This window comes from Mytilus edulis, chromosome 2 (genome assembly GCF_963676685.1).
Source record: "Mytilus edulis chromosome 2, xbMytEdul2.2, whole genome shotgun sequence".
In the NCBI taxonomy this organism is placed as follows: Eukaryota; Metazoa; Mollusca; class Bivalvia; order Mytilida; family Mytilidae; genus Mytilus; species Mytilus edulis.
The window spans coordinates 95,778,339-95,793,803 of record NC_092345.1 but is presented as its reverse complement, the minus strand read 5'-3'; the positions used below and the strand labels follow the sequence as shown (position 1 = coordinate 95,793,803).

Here is a 15,465-nt window from a genome sequence, read left to right as displayed (position 1 = left end):
GAAATTTGTGTCGTTGAATGTTGAGGACAACATTGATTCAACGACTACATAAATGGTCGAAATAAAAACAAAAAATAGGCTGAATATGTATAGTTATCAAAGGTACCACAATTATAATTTAGTAAGCTAGACGCGCGTTTCGTCTACATAAGACTCATCAGTGACGCTCAGATCAAAATACTTATAAAGCCAAACAAGTACAAAGTTGAAGAGCATTGAAATTTAACAGTTTTCAGTGAGCATGGATTCGTTAGTGTAAGTATTTATAAAAAATTATTTAAATCTTAATTTCTAAGAACCCACTTATATGTGTAATTATTTGTATTGACAGGAAATTGTCATTTAATAGAGATGGGAATTTATATCAGGAAATGACTACAGGATTGAAGACAATATATTTGTAATACAACAAGGAAATAATGAGTCAATTACATAATTATTCATCAATGAGGGTAAATCTGTTTAGTTGGTTCTTACAAGTGTAGCTTGTGCCCATTTGCATTATACTCAAACTAAAGTTTTTTTTAATGATACAGAATTTGAAAATCAATAGAAATGAACGAGGCTTATGTACTAATCATTCTGATATTTAATCTTAGTTTAGGTAAGCATTTATATTTATATTTTATATGTTCAAAATAATAAAATAGGTAAATATGTAAATGTACTTTATTTTATAAAGATAACTCTTTATGGGATGATATCAACAGATCCAAGCAATATTGAATACATTATTAAATTTGAAATACTTAAAAAGACATTATTAGCTATAAGAGAGTAACGAGGAATCAATTATTACATGTATAATAAGGAGTTATATATCAATTATCTAAAAAAATGACAAGGAAGGACAATATCAACAAAAATTTCAATTTGAAATTGTAAAACAAAATGTCTCTTTGTTTTTCTTTATTTATCGTATGTTATCTTATACGCTATTTTTCCTATCTAGAGCAACACCCCTTGTTATGTCGAATAAAGTACCAAGCTTGGTATGTTCGTGCTTAATTTCTGTCTGTAGTGTAAATGTTCCTGCAAACACTACGGCATTCACTTGATGTCAGTTTATGAATTATTATAAACAACTGAATCCAGTTTGGATGAATATGTAATCCGGCTCATCCCGAAAATGAACGAGTCTTGTACAATTGTATTTTTTTTTAGTCTTACTGAGTTTAATAGTCGCTCTAGCTTTACATGCATTTCTAACCAAAATTGTGTTCAGCACTAAGGTGAATTTTGCTGAGATATTGCACAATATATCCGGAGCATCTGCAATTACCCAACTAAACAAGCTAGCCACAAAACCAGGTGAATTTTTATTGAAATGTCCTGTACCATGTTAAGAAAAGAGCAGTTCTTAGTATCTTATAGTTAGTTTCTGTGTGTGTTGTATTGTTGTTTGTTTTGTTGCACTTCAGTGTTTCTGTTGTTCCGTTGTTTTCCTCTTATAATTGATGTGTTTCTGACGGTTTTAGCTTTTAATCCAGATTTGTTTTCTCTGAATCAATTTATAGCTTTCGAACAGCGGTATACTACTATTGCCTTTTTTGATTGGGTTCGTTTGCCTTAATCTTAAGTTAACTGAGTAGCATTTTGTTTGTCTTTTCGTCGTTTAAGGTTTTTTTTTGCAATTGTACTATCAGTTTCTATTCGACTTGTGAGCTTGAATATCTCATTGGTATATTTTCTCTCTCTTTATGCACACATTACGACGACAGTGTTATGTCAATAACCATTACAAGAATTATTATCACATTTTCTACACACTTAGGTTCATCATTCTAATTAACTTTCACAAATTTTGAGAAATTAGATTAAATAATGTTCAATCTTTCCATAGAGTTGGACTTAAAATGGCTTTAACATTGTATAATTCTCTGTAAACAAAACGTTCGTCAATCTTCGATATATGTATTATGTGTTGGTATGTTGAGATATGCTTTACATATTAAGGACTTTATATACTTCTGACATTGAAGCATCATATGAAGATGATACATTAAGTGACAAGCAAGAGCAAAATACACACGAATACACTCAGACGAGATTATTGAAGAATTAAAAAACAATCGTTCAGAGAACAATTGAAGATCTTTCCACCAAAAACAATGTATTTTGATATGAAAGTTGTAAAATTAAGTTTAAAATGTCATTTCAATCGTCAAATGATAGCTTATTGTATGCTGATTCCAAAAGTATATGGCTTCTATACAATATTTTTAAATAAGTGATTTAATTTGTTACCTCCGGTTTGAAAAATGTTACTTCCGATAATATTTGAATATTTACTTGACACTGATTCCAAAAATATCTGGTTTTATATACTTTTATATTAATAAAGTACAAAAAAGCTATTTCCGGTTTACACAAGGTCACTTCCGGTTGTTTTTTTCAAGGTTAAATGGTTTGATACCTTTTCCCAAAAGTCTCATGACTTTATCATGTATACATATGAGGTAAAAGCAAAGGTCAAATTCTAGAACGTCAAATTTTACTATGACCTTGAGATCAATTTCAAGGTCATAAACCAAGGACCTCAAATCAAAAGACCATAGGTTTTAATTATATTTGGTTAATGAGTTATATCACCATACGCGTATTTTAAAATACAATCGCAACTAACAATTTAGTAAATAACAATTTGTTAATATCTTATACGTTTTTTGGGAATAATGGAAAATAAGCCAAATTCAAAAATAATATATGACCTTGACCTTTGACCTTGACCTAATTTTCATTTGTTTGGACCAAGGACCTCGAATCAAAAGATCCTAGGTCTCTATCACTTATGGTTTACAAGATAGAAATGCATATCACTTATATCAAATGCATAAGGGGAAATAACTCTCATATGGAGCGTTCATATTGCTTCGGTCAAAATAGGACAAATCATGCGAAGGATATAATGAGCAATTTTATAAATTAATTTGTCGTAATCTTTTACGGTTGCAAAGGAGTAGTGGACACAAGGAAAACAGTGTTTTTGGAGATAACTCCTACAGAGAAAAGTATTCGGTTACGCAGGGTGAATTTCAAAAGCGCATAAACTGTTCGATATCATATACCAAATATCTAAGCAACATATTGCGAAACAAATGTTTATCGCAAGAACAAAATTAGGCTGAAGAAAAAAAAATAATCAGAAGAAAAACAATAGGTCTTTCCACAGAAAAATAAAAGTGGAAAGACCTAATTAATATTACTATTATGATAGCCCTATCTATCGGACAAACAGCCTTTTATTCTCGTAAATTAGGGACAATATATATAATCACTATAACTTTTCAGGTCATTCGTACCAGTCACAAGGAATAGGAATACAAATAAAGGGAAATAATGTCACAATAACATGGAACAAACCTTCCAGTGATATCAAATCAACAAAATTAGAAGTTAATAATATTGTAAGGAACAAAACGGTTTATCGGGCAGACTTGAATGGTACTGACAGTCTACACACAGTTCAATTATCGCCTTGTCAGAAATACAAAGTTAAACTAAGATTTGTTAATCTATTAGGAGGCAAACATGAAACGGATAATACCTTTATATTAGGTGGTAAGTTTGAATACATTAGACCGTTGGTTTTCCTATTTATATTGTTTTATACATTGTGATCTGCAAATAAATGGAGAATACTCTCATTGCATTCATATCACATCTTCTTATTTAAAAAAAAATGTTTGTTTGTATATGCAAATGAGGAAATAAGAAGATGTGTAATGGTTGCCAATGAGACAATTATCCACCGGTGACCAAATGGCGAGGATGTAAAACAGCTATAGGGTACTGTACGTTTTTTTTAACAATGAGCAAAACCAAACACTAAGTCTAACGAAAATTGATCTAAGTTAACAAATTTGCTGTAAAATACCAGTTGTCCTTTCTTTTGATTGTGTTTTTATATGCTTGTAAGTTTTTTCATGGTTTGAACACCTTCTGTCACATAAAAAAAACCCTAGTTTTTATTTGCATTATTTTACCCTTACCTTCCCAGTTAAGTATGATGGACTGAAACGGTTAACCGACCGTGCAAGGGCTGTATAGTCAGTCAAGGTCGTTAAAAACTTCCATTTGTTATGAAACGGTTTCTGACCGACCACGCGAGGGTTGCATAGCCAGTCAAAGTCGTTAACAATTTCCATCATCATCGAAATGCTTTCAGTTTGAAGGATACACTTAACGGATTATATTCCAATTGTTAAGCGTCCTTGTGTCATTGTGGTTAATTTAACATTCATATGGTGATATTACAAATTAATGGATATTGTTAACAGATGCTGTATACATGTGCTAATGTGTTCATACGTTTTGTGTAAAATTTATCTGATGCATGAAGAAACAAACAGTCTAAATGCTAATAAAATATCTGAAAATAAACAAATATGATAGTCAGCAAAAAAAAGACAACCATTGAATTAAATAACATGCTTCTGACTTTGGACAACGTTTTTGTTTAACGCAACTCCAAGCAACCTTGTTTATATAATTGCGATCACTGTTTATTGGCGAGGATAGTACACGGAGAGAACCACTGGCACTTGACAGGAAAAGCGACAATCAATGTCATTCATAATTGTAGTTGTACACGACGAGCTGAGTCTGAACTTGTAAAAAAGAATTTTTTAAACAATTTTATGTTCTTGTGTGATAAAACTCAATTTGCTTCATTATTTTTTATTGATAACGGGTCATCTATTTTTAAGAGTATGCTAGTATTTGATTATTTGTTTTTCATTTATTTGTCAATGGTCGAATTCTTTCCCTGGTTTTGTCTCTTAATTTGATACATTTTAGTATAATAGCTTTATATGTAATACTCTGACTAGTATAGTTCATATGATTTACTAGTTAACTGATACGAATGGGTCTTTTGTCTCATTGCCAACTAGTTTTTGGCATGTATTGGTATGTTTCCGCTATAAATATGCCGTGTAAGGTGATGGGTATCATTAATGCGAGCGTCGCTATCACCCCATATGGAAGTTACTGACCCCATATACATCGTATTAGGTCACTAGCACACTATGTAACTAATACTATTTTTTACAGGAAAATATCTATATACAAGCCTGGATACAAATATCACATTTACTATACCAAAACTGTCGGTTTATTTCTACACAGTCGTCTCCCCAACGAGAAAAAGTATACTGGAAGTACAAGGAAAAAGTGTTATTGTAAATAATGACGAAGGAAGTCGTTATAAAATAAAAATGACAGCACAAGATTTGAATATATCTGTCCAGCTTGTAAGACAGGTTGACGGTGGGATGTTCAAAGCTGAAAATTCTTCAGGGGAAGGGAAATGTGTGGTTGTATTTGTCACAGGTAAGTTATTAATGTCTGTATCACAGATGTTATAAGCAATAGGTTAATTTTTTTTGTTGTGAGGTGTGCTTTTTTTTTTTTATCTTACCTTAACCTCATTGTCATGGTTTAAATAAACTCATCATAGATACCAGGATTAAATTTTGTATTTACGACGGACGCGCGTTTCACCTACAAAAGACTATAATCAGTGATGTTCGAATCCAAAAAAGTTATAAAAATGGCCAAATAAAGTACGATGTGAAGATCATTGAGGACCAAAATTCCTAAAAGTTTTGCCAAATACAGCTACGGTAATCTATTCCTGAGGTAGAGAAGCCTTAGCATTTCAAAATGTTAATAGTATAACAGCTATATACTTGGTTTATATTTGAACTAAGAAATGCTTTTAATTGAACATAATTGTCTGTCTGGCAGGTTTAAGATCTTGACCTTTTAAGACAGTTTTATTAGTTTTTGTTAAAATAATATTCACGTGGATGTTGAGTATATATCAATAAGACAGTAGCACATAATTCTCTTCGTGATTAGAGCTTTGCCATATTTAATAGACTCATGTTGAAAGAGGAAGTGACCTTTAAATGTTTTTCGGTTATTTATGGCGTTGGTGTGCTATCTCATTAATGTATACCAACACATTTCTAAATTTACCTGATTTTTACTTTTCCCGACCGATTGAAGTTTTCATAATCGACCTATGGATCGGAGTTCTTCGTTGTTCAAATTCTTTTTAGCTCAAGAGATTATTTTGATTACAAAGAAACAGAAATGATTGTAGGAAATTTGAAACCACAAATGTAAAGCTTTGTTTAACACATTCCTCCTTCTTTACTCATCTATTTTAACCTTAACGTAATAATTTGATGCATCTTTTTGTAACTTTAACCAGAACTGTTTTTTTAATTGAACTTCAAATAACGCCATGGTAAAATGTGAAACACAGAATTTCCATATTTCAGATAAACCGACTACACCCTCTCTTTCATACAACGAATATCCTTTTGTGGGAAACAAAGCAAACTTTACATGCATTTCTAAAGTACAACGTTGGCCCTCAGATAATTCTGAAAACCTGTCTTCCAAGTATTACTGGAACAGAGAAAATCGACAACCAAACACCATTTTAAGCCGATCAGATAAAGGAACTTCGGTAACATGTCAGGTGACTGATGACAGAGGACAAGAATCACCATCCAGTAATATTATCATTCTTGATCCATATTGTAAGTTGATACAATATATTATAAGCTAAGAAATTAAACATGATTCTTGATCCATATTGTAAGTTGATACAAAAATATGTTATAAGCTAAGACATTAAACATGATTCTTGATCCATATTGTAAGTTGATACAAGAATATATTATAAGCTAAGAAATTAAACATGATTCTTGATCCATATTGTAAGTTGATACTGTAACAACAATATATTATAAGCTAAGAAATTAAACATGATTCTTGATCCATATTGTAAGTTGATACAACAAAATATCATAAGATAAGAAATTAAACACGATGTTATATGTCAAAGTTCTAACTAACTTTTATATCTGAACATGCACTCCATAACAATGAAACAGCAATGCGAGGCAACATGTAAACCAAACATGTAAAGGTTGAATAAAATTTATTCTTCCTTGTTTAAGAATTTAATTTTATTGTGATAATTTAATTCTTCTTTTTGAAGCTTTGAATAGTGTGAAAGTGTTTGTTTGAATTTAATGGCACCATGCACTATGCACCATTAAATTAAGCCGTCTCCTAAAACACAATACAGATCTACTGTTTAATTCATGTTTTTTAAAATCTATTCCAAATCGTGTTACAAATAAAAAGCTTACAATAAATCTTGTTTTTTCAGATGGACCTGGCAATGTTCATATACAACACATTTACAAACAGTTTACTGTAACTGAAGGTCAAACATTTGGTCCTGTCAACTGTTCAGCAGATTGTTATCCAGAGTGCAACTATGAGTGGAGACATCTAGGCAGGGTCCAGTCGTATAGTCCAGTCTTACATATATCTACAATTGACAGAAAACAAACTGGTGTTTATGGTTGTTATGTTATGCATCCAAATAATACAGATAAAAGTATCGCATTGAATATAACAGTCAGCGTTCGGTGTAAGATTAAAAGTTGTAACTAGATATGGGGTACAGAAAAGCCACAATCATGCTATACTACTTTCATTACTAACCATCAATTGTTCGAAGAGAAGTAGTAGGTTTAAAACACAAAAATGATTTATGTTGATTTTACATATTTTACGGAAAAAGAAGTAACTTTTTTATAGAATGAACTGTCTCTTAAATGGTAATGTGATTTCAACAGAATAAATGACAACATTAATTATTGCCCCCGTTTTACTCGAATATTTATTACAACCTCATAAAACATTCTGGTACTAGTAATTTATGCTGTCTGTTAGTTAAAACATTTTTGCCCGCCAACCAAAACATTGGCAATGGGATCTGACAAATGTTTTGCAGCTAAGAACGTCTAAGACTCTTCTCAATTACGTACAAATGACAAATAACAGAACAAAAAAAATGCATGCAAATAACATCATGAAATCAACAAGATATAAAACGACATGACCATCGATTTCTAAAAGTCGCGTTGACTGTAAATGTATTTATGATGGACCAGGTAGGCTGTTTTAATCTGGGAATAAATATGCACTCTTAAGGTAAGTTTTTATATGCAAAGATTGTTGTTGTCCAGTAATAAGATATTATATATAAAATGAAATGGATGATCCATGTCTTTAGATAAATTGAAGTATTTCGTTCGAGGTCAACAAAAAGCAATTACACTATAAAAGTTTATTTAATTAGCCATAATGTCTATAAACTATGATATATTGATATATTTCTGCACTTTTGTGAAAATAAACGTGTTTAGGTCCATATTATACATGTTATTACCGTGATTAGAGTTTTCAAATCAGTAGGTATACTTTCTGTTCTGAACCTTTGAGCTATATAATATGTACACAAGAGGAACTAATGTTGAGTATTTTCATAGAAATGTCTGTTAATGTTTATGTATAATTAACATGTTTTATTTATACTTGTTAATTATTTTCAGACTCACCTGTTTTCAGACAATTGACATTTAATACAGGACATAAAAAAGACAACATGCGGTCATCCATCGAGGGTGAATCATTAAAACTCGTTATGTATATTGAGAGTTTCCCAGTATCAATGATTAACCTGCATTCACCGGATAATTTGGTCCATCCTCTTGTTTGTACCATTGACCAACAGGTCCATAGTTACACAACACATATTGAGGGGTTGAAATGCGAAGAGCCCGGGAATTATACAATCGAAGCTAACAATGGTATTGGCGAGGCCACTAGGAGTTCTTTTGATTTGGATATACAATGTACGCTATTATATTTAATGCATGCATTTTACATTTGCTACATGTATTATTCTGGGGAAAATGTATGTTTTTTAAGGGAGTTTATTGGATTATCGAGTAATCATTCTGCTGAGTTGATATAACGTTACATAAGAGAATGTTGAGTCAATTTTCAATATCAATTTCATTTTCGCGTAAAATGTGTTAAAATTGGCGAAGATTGGTCAGCGAGAATTGACTTCCTTGATGATCCTTTTCTCCTAATATCCTGATGTTTTATGCACGAGAAAAGTCTCAGTTCATTTGTAGCCCCTGTTGTTTAGGTGACCGTGAGGTTTTTGTAATCGCTTTGCCACTGTACATCCTCGCTGTGGGAAATGTTTTAATATAAATAAAATTGAGAATGGAAATGGTATATAGTGTTTTGGCATTTTCAGTTCGACGTATATGAGTTTGTTCATCGCTTTGGTATCTTCAGTCTGTTTTAATTAATTTGCAAATCCTTGGAATGTACATTTCTTAATAAAATAAGCTATTGTCTGGATGACCTATATATTATGTTTTACAATCAACCTATTTAAATGTCTGAAAACAGGCAGGGCACTGCTTTTGTTTAAATTTTGTTGATTCAGAATCTACGATAAAATAACAAAACTTATTTTTTTTGTCCTTTTTGTTTACAATTAAAATTGTGTGTTGTAAAAGGGACCAAAACCAACATTTTAATGTTGCCACACGTGTATGTTATAAAGAAATAAATCATGTACAAAATTGTAATGATATGACATTTGAAACTAATGTCTAATATCTAATCGTGTAGTCGATTTTTTAATTTGTAGGTAAACCTAAAAGTATAATGTTCCAACGAAGTAGAGTTGCTATCAGACTTAACTCTATTGAAGAGATTACCTTGTTTGTTGTGTCCAATCCTAAACCTAATGTGACGTGGATCCAAAATTCTCCATATCCTTGGACTATAAGCGGAGTAGGGGTTAATCATAAATACTTTCTCCAATCAACAATCAAGATTTCAAAATATCCACTTAACCAGCAGCTTGGTTTATCAATTTGTAATAGAATTGGATGTAAGATAGAACATATCAAAACTGTACCAAAAGGTAAACTAAGTTTTTTATTTAATTTTAAAGGCATGCTAGTTAGTTTATACAAAAAACATTTGTTGCATGCTGAAAAAACGATTCTGCGAATAGTCTTTCAGTTTTTGGTCCATGCATGACATTGGATTTTGTTCGGTATCCAATACCATTTACATATTGAATATGTCCAAGTAAAAATATAATAACTGTAATAAAGTCTATCAAAGGAATTTGAATGACTGTACATGTATTCTCCAGTCTTTTACACATGTTGGTAATCATATCAAAACTTGTTTTGCTGCTGACAATCATTTATTTCGAGATTCAATACATGTTTTGTCATAAAAGACGCACACTTAAGGTAAAATTGTATCCTCTGCCATCGGAATAATATGGCGTTTCATCCGTTCGGCTGTATAGGTTACGTATTGCTGAAAGCCTGAGCAACTATATCAACTATATATAATTTACCTATAATCGTTAGCCATTTGATGAACCATATAAAAATAAGGAGATGACCATGTTGAGTTACAATGGTCAACTGCAGAATAAGATCACGTAGACTTTTATTTAAGCACGAATAAAATGGTTGGCATTATATCATAATAAGCATATGCGGAATGGTTGTCAATAACACAACTATCAATTAGAGTCTATATTAATAATATTTAAACTGTAAAGAGTATCAAAGTACTATTGTATCATATTGGCCTTGCAAGAATAGAAAGTCAGTTTTTGGTTTCTTTTACCAGGAAAACCTGATGGAGTCAAAAACATCACTATCGTCAATATAGCTCCATATTTAGCACAGATATCATGGTATAGTGGCTTTGACGGTGGTGCTCCTCAGAATTTCTCTATCAACTTAGAATCTACAACTGATGGCAGTAGAACCATTACAGTTCCGTCAGTAGAGAGAGACGAAAGAGACTTAGTGTTGATAATGATTAGCGGTTTGTCAACAGACGCATATTACAACGGTCATATAGTTTCATGCAATAAATATGGCAAAACTGAAGTGGAATTTGAGTTCGAAACTCAAGAAGCTAATAACGGTAAATACTTTAAATGATCAAAGAAAATACACACATAACAATACCTATTAAAAATACTTTTTTTGTTTATACGCATATATTACTATTGACAGAAATATTATCAAATCATCCATGATTCGCCTTCCATTTTGTTGAAAGTTTTCTGTTTTTCAATGTATATGTTTATATTTTATTCTATGAAGTCATTTTTGTTGAGCGTTCGAATTTTGTGGAAAAAACGAAACAAAGCGATTCTACATTCCGTCTACAAATATTCACTGTGTAAAATATTTCTACCAAACTTGGTTAAAAGCTTGTTTATGATTATAAGATAGTATCCAGAAGTAAATTTTGCAAAAAAAATCCTGTTTTTCCCAATCTAACTTATAAGTGGACTTAGTTTTTCTACCAGGAAACAATACATTCACTCTGTGGTTAAAATTTTAAAATTTTGATAACTTTATTAAACTACCCTGGATTTCTACCAAACTTGAAAAAAAGTTTGTTTACGATCATAAGGATCCAAAAGTTTAGTAAATAAAACAAAATCATTATTTCCAGCATTTTACTGATAAATGGACTTATTTGCCAGGAAACATTACATTCACTCTGTGGTTAATTTTTTTTTAAAAACCTTCTTTAAATTTCCTGGATTTGTACCAAACTTGGACAGAAGCTTGTTTATGATCAAAAGCTAGTATCATTTAGGAAATTATGTTAAAATTTTGTACCTGTTTTTCTCCTTAAAATGGACTTAGTTTTCTTCCAGTTTACATTTCATACAGTCTGCCTCTCCCAAGGGTGGAAAACGAAATATGGTCACTTGCTCTTCTCCAGACCGAAAGTAAAACGCCTGCCAAAGTAGGGGGCCCGATTGGCTGTGCGGGATGTATCAAGTTTGCAGCCACGTCCGTTCAGTGTGGGGACGTTAAATCCGATGCCTCGTGTTAAGAGGTTGCCACGCTTTTTGCACGTTAAGAACCCTTGCAACAAGTCTTTGAGTGGTCGGTGGGAGTCCTGATGCAAGGCAAAATTGCTGTCCCTATCCAATATACCCTCATTTTAAAGTTGAGGTTCAAATTTCCCCGACCATCATCCCGGATGGCCCCAATCATTACAAGACCTATCTATTGTATTTATTGTTAACTTGTTCTCGTCCTGAACATGCATGCAATATTTGCCACTTAAACAATCAATCAATCAATCATACAGTCTCCAGTTACAGTTTTTAAAACATTTATCATATTCATAAACTATCCTTGACTTTTACCATACTTGGGCAGAAGCTTCTTACAATCAAAAGATAGTATCGAGAGGGTTTTTTTAATTATTTTTTTCCCTTTTTTTTTGTTGAGCCTGCGATTAACAGCAAAAGTAGGTGAGACAGTCACACCAGGTTCCGGGGAACCCTTACGATTTTTTTATGGTTAATATCTGTTTGCTATAAATTTATGATGTATTCATTGTGAGGCCATATGGTCAAAGCTTACTTTTGTGTCTTAGCGTTCCATTTATTAGTTCATTCATCGGACAAAATAAAAAAGGTTAGCTGACGCTGAATGCATAAATCGACATAACGGTGATCTATTTGGTAGTTATTGTGTACCTCTCCAAGCCGGCTTGATTGTTGCTATAATATGAAGCTAAACTTAAACAAAACCTTTGTAAAGACAAAACAAAAATGCATCATGTAAACCATTTCTTTTTTTAACTTTTAGCTTTATCTCATATATTCATGTGAATTTGATATTATTTAGTGTAAAACAACTTGAACGTCCGCGTCATATTTTGATCTCTTACTCGATATCGACACAGATAGACAACTTCCAACAAAAATCTATAACAAATAAAGGCAACAGTAGAATATCGGTGTTCAAAAGTCATAAATCGAACAAAACAATCCGGGATACAAACCATAACCGAGTTAAACACATCACTTTTAGGAGGAAAACAAAGGAACGACAGGAACATCAAAGTGTTTCAAAAACAAACACCAACACACATAGAAAAGAACTTTTTGATAACAACTGCCATATTCCTGACTTGGTACATTTGACACCCGTCGTGTTGCTCAAATTAGTTCAAACTCGGTAGATAAGTTTAATTAGGTAGGTCACAGACGAAACGTGCGTCTGGCGTATTAAATTATAATCCTGGTACCTTTGATAACTGTTTAACGTATGTATACATATCTCAATAAATGCATTACTTTGATTTTACTTCACACGTACTGACTATATTAACAGGCATATGACACTATTCGCTTAATTAATTCATGAGCTCACTAGAAAATACCCGCGTCCCATAACTGATTAAAGTATCTAAGACTTATTTTAACATGAATTTGTAGAAATCTTATTGTCATTTGATAAAGTCATGCCGATTATAAGGTGCACAGTTTTCTCTGCTGTCAAAATTTGTCTATTTTAACCCGTTCTTGGTTTCCAAACTACAACCGAAAAATGGAAGAGATTATTGGTCGATGAATGAATTAAGTAGTGTCATTCCCAAAATGACGAAGTTCATGTGTGATAATGACCCTTGTATATAGCAAATCAAAAATACACCGTTTAATGGCACTCCTGACAAAGGCATATAAAGTAACATGGAGTGACATATACTATTCGTATCGAATTCGAATTCGGATTCTCCCCGAAACCTTTAAAATATTGGTAACATTAATCATGTGGGGAACACAAGGGTCTGAAATGGTCATATTTTAATCAAGATCATTTCCTATATTAGTTATATATATAAAAAGTTGAATTCGTTGATTCGTTAAATAACATCATGCCGGTTGACAAATATGACCTAATTGATATAGTAGTATATATAAGCTCCTGACACAAAAAACTACCCTTACAGTGTAGTAAAAAAACCACACTGAAAATGACGCTACTTTATTGTCATGATCAACACCACCAATTTGTTGTCCGATACGATTCGTCTGTGTTTCAGCTTACAAGTGACATGTTTTTGCGCTCTTGCATATTACGATACCAGAGAAGTTGTGTGATCACTTAATCTGCTGATTGAGTTCTATCTCTAAATGTGACATTTAGATTATGTATTTATTGCCATGGCATGTTTTGCATGTCATTTTGTCAACCTTCATTTGCTTCTCTTACGTGCTTGAGTTGAAGGGTAACAGTACCATGGACAAAATAAAAATATCTGTCTACAAAACACAACATAGACAATTGCATGATTGAAGATTGATCTGCCTTTTAAAACCTCATGTTAAAATCCGATATCATAGTTAATGCAAGGCTGACTACAATAGCAGTACATGTTTATATCAAATATTTGTAAGATCTAGAATAAGAATAATTCTTGTACCATCAAAGCACACAATAAACCTTTAAAAAAAATAGAAAGATATTTAATATTTCTTTTGCAAGGTTTGTTCTCTTAAGTATTATATATTGACCGATTTATTTACAGGGTTGTCTAAAAGAGAAACGATCATATACCCATTGATAATATGCGGAATAATTGGTCATATTATAGTTGTTTTTGTTATCATATTCAAGTACAAAGAAAAATATATAGATTCCAAACTGCAAATTCTTCAAACAGGAAATACAGTAACGACTAACACTTTAGTTATGTATGACAATGCTTCTCATACACCCAGTACTAACAATAAACAATCTAAACTCGGTCAACACGCTTCTATGAATGGAACAGAATCTAAAGTTGTCGATAAAGAGTGGCTCAAGAATGACGATAAAAGAATGGCATACTCAAATGATGAAACATCAGCAGACAGCAAAAGTTGCAGTAACAGTGGAGATTATTATGATAATGAGACAGATGATACGCACGAAAATGACACAACACAAATATACCGCGCTGAAAATTGCGGTAAAGGAGATAAATTTTACGAAGAAATGAAAAGAAGCAATATTGCTGGTGAATCAGACTATGACGCTTTAAAAAAATAGTAAAATTTAACTTAAAAAGACATATAGTATGCTTAATATGGTTGCTGTGTGCAATTACTTACAAACTAGATGGAAACTATTTTGCCTTATGTTATTTGTTTTTCGTTTTGTATATGTAAATAAATCAGGTTGGCTAGGTTGGTTGGTATGGCTAACTGTAGGCTCCTATGGTACCTTTAGTTGATAACCTACATCATTTGGCATCTAATGGAGAGCTAGCTTATTGACAATACTACAACATAAAAAGATGTTAGATATACGTCAATGAAACAGCAACGCAATGTCATAAAACCCAAGAGACAACACACGGTCTTCAAAAATTGAGAGATGTTTAATCAATGCTACAAGCTGTACATTTTACCAAGTATATTAATGTTATCGAAACATTATCAAGAGATTATTGAAGATTTGTAATAAACAGTTAAAACTAAAATAAAAATCTCCCCCACAAATATTATAATGATTTTAATTTTAAATCTCAACTTCCCTTTTGTCATTTCAATAAGATGACGCACAAAAGTTTCAAGACCATATTAAGAAATAATGAGAACAGGAAAGTTTAATTGATGCATAATAACGTTATTATATAAGAGATATCCGAAATTGCGATATATCGTTTTTACTTTTTATAAGTTATTGACCTTGTTGAGTTATTTCAAATGAAACTTTTCTGATA

The 15,465-nt window shown here is 31.9% G+C and overlaps 1 protein-coding gene across 2 annotated transcripts; it reads left to right on the top strand.

Moving 5' to 3' along the window:
* Nucleotides 1–323: 323 nt before the first annotated feature.
* LOC139513557 (protein Obscurin-like) lies at nt 324–14,968 on the top strand. 2 transcript variants are annotated; one of them, XM_071302181.1, is made up of 9 exons: nt 324–604; nt 3,292–3,561; nt 5,056–5,334; nt 6,294–6,557; nt 7,196–7,462; nt 8,430–8,732; nt 9,551–9,829; nt 10,561–10,863; nt 14,287–14,968. In XM_071302181.1, exons 1-9 carry the CDS (start codon nt 556–558, stop codon nt 14,787–14,789), a joined length of 2,517 nt encoding a protein of 838 aa, XP_071158282.1. In that variant the 5' UTR covers nt 324–555; the 3' UTR covers nt 14,790–14,968. The 2 variants fall into 2 exon arrangements, with proteins under 2 accessions (XP_071158282.1, XP_071158283.1); XM_071302182.1 differs by lacking the exon at nt 8,430–8,732.
* The last annotated feature ends 497 nt before the right edge of the window (nt 14,969–15,465 follow it).